The sequence below is a fragment of the Melanostigma gelatinosum genome, assembly GCF_949748355.1.
Source record: "Melanostigma gelatinosum genome assembly, chromosome: 12".
NCBI classification, from domain to species: domain Eukaryota; kingdom Metazoa; phylum Chordata; class Actinopteri; order Perciformes; family Zoarcidae; genus Melanostigma; species Melanostigma gelatinosum.
The window spans coordinates 5,783,218-5,792,003 of record NC_136645.1 but is presented as its reverse complement, the minus strand read 5'-3'; the positions used below and the strand labels follow the sequence as shown (position 1 = coordinate 5,792,003).

Below are 8,786 nucleotides of genomic sequence, written 5' to 3'. Positions count from 1 at the left end.
GAATGGAGGAGTACTTGGAGCTCAGGTGGGCCATGTGGCTCAAACACCAAATGTACACACCTTGGTCCCTGGTCATCACAGTGACACCGTTTTTCACCGCGTCTAAACGTTGAGTTTCCTTCATTGGACAAGCGTCACAACAGGACAAGTTATGATAAAAACTCAACTGGCATGTAAAACTTGTACACAGGAAAAACGGGAGAGTAATTTTTCCGGAGTTACAATTATTTTCCACTGAAGGAGTCATATTTAATCATTTTGGAGTGTAATTACTTCCAGTAGCCAGTAGAGTGTGAGTAAATATTCAGAATAAAATCTATTGGAGTAAAACAGCGTGACCACGCCCACAACGGTTCCTTAAGTTTCGTTTCTGCCGCCATGACACCTCTCGCTACACTGGAATGAGCTGACGTTTTATGGAACGGAAGGGCTGAAGTGAGGAACAGAAGACGGCATTTGAAATAACATGTCAGGTAAGGTCATTCGTTTTGGTTAACTTCATGTGTGTAAGGTACATTGTGTAGCAACATTGCAGCTAACCTAACGTTACTTCACTATTTGCATTGTCAGATATGAGCCGTAGCTTCTGATTGTTCGCGTTAGCAGATGCTAACGGTAGCTTCTAACGTTTTCACATAACTTAGTCACAGTCAAACGTTAGCTTCTAACGCATTAACATCAATTCGCAAAATATTTGGTGGTTTATGGACATATTAACGTCGACACACCTGGATTAAAGTCTCAATAAAGTAGTATTAGCTATCATCAGTAGCCAGCGGACTTCACTGAGCAGGTGCATGTGTGTTTTATTCTGTGTAGAGGGGCTGTCTTTTGCTGCAGTTAGTTGGTGCAACAGGTACATTTTACTGTGAAAATGGCTATGTAGAATTTGCAGTTTGTTGGCGTCAACACGTGTATTTTACTCAGAAAGGAGCTGTTAACGACCGTTTTAAGCTGCATTTGTTGGCGCTAACCTGTGTATTTTACTCTGAAAAGAGCTGTTAAAAACCGTTTTAAACGGACTGTTTCTAGCTGCGTTTGTGGGCGCTAACACGTGTATTTTACTCTGAAAAGAGCTGTTAACGACTGTTTTAAGCAACTGTTTCCGGCTGCGTTTGTTTGCGCTAACACGTGTATTTGACTCTGAAAAGAGCTGTTAACGACTGTTTTAAGCAACTGTTTCCGGCTGCGTTTGTTTGCGCTAACACGTGTATTTGACTCTGAAAAGAGCTGTTAATGACTGTTGGACTGTTTCTAGCTGCGTTTGTTGCCGCCAACACGTGTATTTGACTCTGAAAAGAGCTGTGTTGATGGACTGTGTTTCGCTGCAGTTCATCAGCACCCTGGTCGATGCAACATGTGTGTTATACTTTGAAAAAATGCACTTCACTCTGTTGACTGCTAAAACTAGCTGGGCTTGACATTGGCACGGGCCACTCGCGAAGTGCGGGTAGAATTCCGCAGCATAAGCTGATTGATCTGTTGCACTGTGGCATGCTAGAGACGGCCAAGTCGGAGACAACCAGGTGAAGTAGACATTGTTCAAGATGAGACAACTGGTTACATTTCTGATGATGTGTTCACGCCAAACGCAGTAGATTACATACAAAGTCTATGCACAGCCACTATGAGACTGGAGTGACGCGAATTGGCGATTCAAGCGAATGAACAGGTCCCTTTAGTACAGCGTAATAAAGACGTGCTTAAAATGTCCCTCGTTTTTATAATGAAATAGTTTACCCTTGTGGAGACCTACTATTAGTCCATGCATCATGTCTTTCTAATGTTGGCTTACTGTGGTATTACTAATGTTGGCAGTCAGCTGTTTCTGATAATGAAACTAATTTAATTGTTTTTGTCATGAAGGATGCAAGCTGTAAGAGTGAAGTACAGAGATCGTCAGAAGTACATTTGTTATGAGGGGCAACTAACCTTCAAATCATTTTTGGATTGTGGTGAGTGAAAAATATTGCACACACTAACCTGTGGAACAATACACTTGGGATGTCACTCTATGTTTTGCATACCTGAAAGTCTTTTCCCTGGAATAGCAAAGGTCTGCATGGAACACTGTCAGTTTTGGGATTACAATGTTCAAGTGAAGATGGCCTTCTGATTGCTGTCTGTTATGTTTTTCTGCAAATACACAACCGATTCATCACTAAGCTTGTCCCTTGGTATTTTGTCTTCACAGTTGCCAAGAAATTTGACCTTCCAACCTTGGACTTAAAAGTCTATGATGAATCAAAGACCGAAGTTGATGAGGAGGTGTTTGAGTTTCTACTAAAGAAACAAGACATTGGTGTGCTGGAGATTTGTCTACCCCAAGACCCAAATCTTGAGGGTTAGTTACTTATTAGCTTATAACTTCATATTTATCTGTACGGCTTGGTCAATCTAACATGTTTTGAATATGCAAGACAATTTAATATATCTGAGTTGGGGTTTTTTAAAATCTTATTTAGATATTTTGAAATCATCTCTGCTCACCCTTTCCACAATTTCTGGAACTGTTGTGGGCATGATACAATGTGAAATATTTGCATTCCTCTAATAATGGATGTGTGCACTTATATTGTCTTATAGTCACATTGTTAATCACATTAGTTCAATGTTAATATGATTTCTAGATTCTTTGAGCTCCCCTTCATGCTCCTCCTTTGCAAGCTTCAGTGGAGACAATGAGAGGGACTCGGACGACACCACTATATTGCAGCATAGTCCTGCTACAAGACAAAGAGATGAGGGAAGTCATCTAGCTCAGGTAAGCTCTGCAGTTTCCCTTGCATCCTTTCTGAAGGTTTAAAAAAAATGCCAAGGTTGAATGGTAAATGGCTGAATAACTGAAGTTGTAAAATTGTGGCCATTCTGTTTGATAATACTTGATGTCATTATTGTTTTAAACGTTTCATTGTGTTCATTTTTGTTCTTCCCACTTAGATGATTGAAGACATCCTGAAGAACAAACCTGGAGGAGAGAGGATCATGAATGAGTATGCCCGAACAAAAAGCCTAACGGATGCCAGAAGACGTGATATGGTCAAGATATTGGTCGCACATATGACAAGTGAACATGGGTATGTTGTCATGTTGTTATTATTACATACCTGCACTCCTAATACACATGTGTGTCTTGAATTGACACAGTACAACACCCCTCTTTTAGCAGGTGGAATTTACACATCAATACTTTTGATTGGAGCACATATAGTAAAGTCTGTGTGTTTGTGTGTAGGACAAGTCCTTCAAGGCGCGTTAAAGAGGACTACGCAAGGGGCATCACTACCTTGTACCCATACCTGGCCGATCCTAGGAGCAAGTTAGGCTATGTAAGTACATTAAAACGTCTAACTTATTTACTTTTCACTTGCTTGGAATGTAAATATTTCAACTGCTGTTTTACAGATGGGTAGTGTTTTTATTTCAAATAAAGATCTGTAAACATTACTGCATGGCAACAAGGGCTGTCACTTTTTGAACATTTGTTTGAATGTAATTAACATTCAAACTCTAATGACTCATTTGAATAAAAAATGTACAGTCTATATCCACAGCTGACTGTTTAACGTAGTTTACTTTGTCACCCAACAGAGGGCGCTCTAACGTATTGCGTGTCATTTCATATTTGTTCGAGTGTTATTTTTGGAAAAGGTGACAGCCCTAATGGCCACCATCTCTGCCTTCCCCGTAAGTTGAACTCTGGCGGTGTTAAAGCTCAGTTTACTTTCGCACCGCAAGGGTTAGCCCATTAACAAGACACAACACTAACCGTGTAATACAATAACCTCTGTTTTTCAAAATAACTGTCATTAGAAAGAAAGGCCTCATCACAATACTAGGAAATATGATAGTTTTTGGGGAAAGATTAAACTATTTCAACTTGTTCAATCAAACTGAATAACCCTTTTTACTTTAGGAGCATTATTACAATGCAGAAGATGGGAGTGGGTATCTGGCATGGAGACTGAAATTTGTTCAGAAGGAAGCATCGGAGGGAAAAAAGAAGACCTGCAGTCAGTCACAAACACTAACTGGTATGTGTGAAGTCTAATTCATAATGCATGATGAGGGAATAATCATATAATGTATATATATATATATATATATATATATATATATATATATATATATATATATATATATATATATCCTATTTTTCTTCTGGAGACGTAAGTGCCTGCATGGCCATCCTTGCAGAGTTTTCCAAGCCTTATTTCTTATATCTTAGGACATAATATCATATACTAACCCAGTAATTGATAAAAGTGCCACCACTATTACAGGTGGTCCAAAAGCAGAAAGAGACTCATTCAGAGTGGAAAACGGGCTAACCACAGAAAGCCTGTGCTGCGAGGCCATTGCGCTTATGAAGCATACAGCTGATGAAGCAACTGTGAAGGAGAAGATGAAGCAGACCTTTACCTATCGCCAAGACATGGTTCATGACCCAGTGAAGTCCTCTGAACTATTCACAGCGTTTCCAAGATTCCTGGACATGGCAGGACTGGTATGTGAACGTTCTACTGCCACTGTCATGACAATATTATTTCTGTTCTACAATAGCCTGGGTAGGGTTGTAAGATCTGTCATGACCATGGTGCTACACCATAATGTTTACTGTTCTGTTTTGACCAATTCTATCTTGTCTGCAGATTGACCAAGACTTTGGTCTGATGTTTGGGGATGCTGCTACTACAAAGTTCCTGGAGAGATGGCCTACTATCTACAAACAGAAAGTCCTCGAACAAAGCCGTGGCCTCACACAGACAGCCGATCTTCAAGACCTGGTTCAAAATGCTGAATGCACAACAGACGTGGAAAATGGTATGCTAAAAGTTAAGGATCATAGTTATGGAAGAGAGAATAGTTTTTGAATGAAAAATGGATTGACTGTTCGCTTGTAGTAAATGCTTGTTTATGAATTTTTACTTCCAGGATGGGACAGTGACATGTCATCCATTTTGGTTCTTGTCCACCTTCTACCACCATCACCACATGGCCGCAAGAGACCAGGAAAACTCTCAGCCAGACAAGCCAGTGACCGTCTTGTGAAATTCATTAAGGTGAGGTTACAGTTCAATTAAACTGGAAAATCGTCACTGTTCTGTCCCCTTTTCTAAACCTTTCAATCCTCTTTTTAAGATTATGGTCAATTAAGACATTTCCTTAAACTGACTAATTTTATAGCTGACTAATTCATTATTTTTTCTGTCACAGACTGGGATGAGCATCCAGGGGCATCTGGACGGCATCGTGGAAAGCCTTCAACCATACCTGCTAGCTGTGGGGACCCAGAAGAGTCTGATTCACAAATACTTCATTGTGATTGACAAGCATGCAATACCTTGTAAGTCACCAGACACACTTGCCTGTTTTGATGAGCTTTTCAAAGCTCATTTTGTCTTTGGTACTTCGTACAACCAGGATCTGGTAAATGTGTACAACTTCTTGCAAACCACGATCTTTGAAATCGATGTTGATACCACTAAGGTGAATCCAAGGGTTGCAGAGTTGAGGGCTCGGATGCTGCATTGAGTTGATACGAAGATGTTTTGTTTTATTTGCAAAATCCCCCAGGCAAACACCAATTCCCTGACAAAACACTTGAAGTTGATCCACGGACTTTGTTCAGGAAAGACCCTTCGTCTTAAATGTGGTCAGGCTGGTTGTTCACTAGTTTATGGCACTTTTTCTGGGTTTCGAAAGCATCTAAATAAAGCACATGAACCTTGTTCTGATCCTGGTGAAGGCCCATCTACATCTGAAGATTTAGCAGCAAGTAATTTTGATGACTTGCCAGCAAGAAGTTCACCTTCTGACTCAGTCCTTCTCAAAAGGAGTCTTGTAGACAGCTGCGCTGCAACAGTAGCCGAACTTAAAGTGGCAGGCGTAAGTGAAACAACTGTTAACTCTTTGGTAATTTCGATGGAAGAGATTGTTGACGATATCCATAATCAAGCAAAAGAATCTGTGAAGAAGTGTCTATCTTTACAGGAGCCTATCAAAAGCGACATTGAGAGCAAAATTGATCAGTGTTTCGAAAAAATGGAAAATCCCTATGGTGTATTAAATTCTGAGAGTAAAAGAAGGCAGTATTTTACAGAGAAGTGGGGAAGGGTAGACTTAGTTGAATATGTTCTTGGTACAAGATTTGATACCCTACGCAATCGCACCACTGGAACTTATGATCAGGTTGTTGTCACTGATAAATTAGTTTACATCCCTATTTTGAAAACTTTACAATTTATTTATCAACATCCTAACATAAAAGAGATGATGCAGACTTCAAGTTCAGGAGAAAATCTTCATGACTTGTGCGATGGAGATCTTTTCAAGAGTCATGATCTATTTTCAAAACAGAAGCATGCCATTCTGATTCAGCTTTTTTATGATGATTTTGAAACTGCAAATCCTTTAGGCTCAAAACGGGGAATACATAAATTAGGTGCACTCTATTTCACCTTGCGGAATTTTTCTCCCAAGTACAACTCAAATCTGCTTAATATTCATTTGGTCGCTTTATTTCATGCCCAAGATGTTAAAACATATGGCTTTTCTAAAATACTTGATCCACTTATGCAGGATATTAAAATACTTGAGAAGGATGGAATTCGGGTCCCCTTGTATGATCAGCCAGTGTATGGAACTATTGTCCAAGTTACAGGTGACAACCTTGGTCTTCACAGTTTGTTTGGTTTTGTTGAATCATTCAGTGCCAGATATTGTTGCCGCTTCTGTCTTGCTGAGAAAGAAGACTTTCAGACTGAGTTTAATGAAGATTCACCCAAGATAGTTTTGCGAACTCGCGCACTTCATGCGGAACATTGCCAAATGATGGAGACAAATCCCACTCTTCCCTATGTGATGGGCGTTAAACGTTCTTGCATTCTAAATTCCTTGCAATATTTCAATACATGTGAAAACTTCTCTGTCGATATTATGCACGATATCTTGGAGGGAGTGGCACAATATGAAATGAAACTTCTATTACTGCACTTGAAAGATAAGTACACAACATTAAAAGAAATAGACTGTAGAATTAGGAGTTTTAACTATGGCTATATGGAGCAAAACAACAAACCTCCTACAGTTAAGTTAAGGGAGGACTCAAATGACTTGGGGTTGAATGCAATCCAATCCTGGTGTTTACTTCGCAATCTACCACTTATCTTTGGAGACTTGGTTTGTCCAAATGATCAACACTGGTATTTGCTACTGCTTTTGCTTCAAATTGTAAACATTGTATTTTCACCAAAGTTATCAAAGGGTATTACTATTTTTTTGAAACACTTAATCGTGGAACACCACAGGTTGTTCAAGCATTTGTTTCCAAACAAAAGGCTGCTACCAAAACATCATTTTATGGTGCATTACCCTATGTGTATTCTTAAAATTGGACCACTTTTGCATAGTTGGTGCATGCGCTATGAAGCAAAGCATCATTTCTTTAAGAAACAATTAAAAAGCTTCAAAAATATCACTAAAACTTTGGCCAAGAAACACCAAAATCAAATAGCATACAGGTGGCAGACATTTGATCCCAATGAAGTGATAATTGGTCCAGGTAATATGGTAGCTTTAAATGTGCTAGACTGGGGCTATGAGATAGCTGAGACTATTCAGGTACCAATTGACACCAAGGTTTTAAATATTAGATGGGCCAAACACCATGGAAATATGTATCGGACGGGTTTAGTCGTTTGTCTGAAGGTTCATTGTGAGATGCCAGTTTTTCACAAAATCCACCATGTAGTTCTGAAAGATGAGAGGTTATTGTTTGTTACATTTGCCCTGCAAACAGTGTGTCTTGATGAGCATTTTAATGCATATAAAGTTGTGTGCACAAAAGACGGACCTCATGTAGTTGATGTGAAAGAGATTTTCTGTTATAAAGCATTTGATGTACAAATGTCATACAGGTGTGATGATGCAAGTTTGTTTATTGTGCCATACTGTTTCCTATGATGTCATAGTGAAAAGGCCAAAGTGTTCCAAAGGTCCAAAATGTATTCTGTAAAATATGTATGGATACATTGCACATTTGTAATACAAAATAATAAATTGTGCTTTGGTAAATACTGATATCTGATTTATTTAACTTGTTGGGTTTAATGATAACCTTCCAGAGTAAGTTCTCTCAGGTTTTAATCATAATTTAGTTCTCTATGGAGTGTAATTTAGTTCTATATGGAGTGGAATATAGTTCTATATGGAGTGGAATATAGTTCTATATGGAGTGGAATGTAGTTCTATATGGAGTGGAATATAGTTCTATATGGAGTGGAATGTAGTTCTATATGGAGTGGAATGTAGTTCTATGTGGAGTGGAATGTAGTTCTATATGGAGTGGAATGTAGTTCTATGTGGAGTGGAATGTAGTTCTATGTGGAGTGGAATAGTTCTAAGTTGAGTAAAATGGCAGTAGAGTTGTTTTCATTTTATGCTACATAGAGTAAATTATCATCATCTAGAGTTAAATACAAACACTGAATAGAGTAAAAAATACTCTGAATCATTAACTCTGAGGCAAGAGTAGATTTTACTCTATATAGACTGGGACCAAATGTTGTATTTTATTGAGTAAAATTTTATTCAATTTGAGTAAAATTTACTCCGACAAATTTACTGTGTACACAAATGGATCACCACATCGATTCAGAGGTCAAAAGGGCTCGCTCTGATGATCTATCATACCTGATATGAGTTTATATCTTTTGAAGATGCTTTTTTTAGGGGTCAATATCACTGTGTTGAATGTGCCAAAACATTTCTTCTTCTATTCAAGA

The 8,786-nt window shown here is 38.7% G+C and overlaps 1 protein-coding gene across 1 annotated transcript; it reads left to right on the top strand.

Annotated features, from left to right (window-relative positions):
* The first annotated feature begins 213 nt into the window (after positions 1 to 213).
* LOC306785922 (uncharacterized protein) lies at positions 214 to 8,554 on the top strand. The gene is made up of 11 exons (XM_079280496.1): positions 214 to 473; positions 1,867 to 1,955; positions 2,195 to 2,344; positions 2,631 to 2,764; positions 2,941 to 3,077; positions 3,236 to 3,329; positions 3,917 to 4,034; positions 4,284 to 4,507; positions 4,653 to 4,824; positions 4,936 to 5,063; positions 5,218 to 8,554. The coding sequence occupies exons 2-11, from the start codon at positions 1,868 to 1,870 to the stop codon at positions 5,533 to 5,535; spliced, it is 1,563 nt and encodes a 520-aa protein (XP_079136622.1). The 5' UTR covers positions 214 to 473; position 1,867; the 3' UTR covers positions 5,536 to 8,554.
* The last annotated feature ends 232 nt before the right edge of the window (positions 8,555 to 8,786 follow it).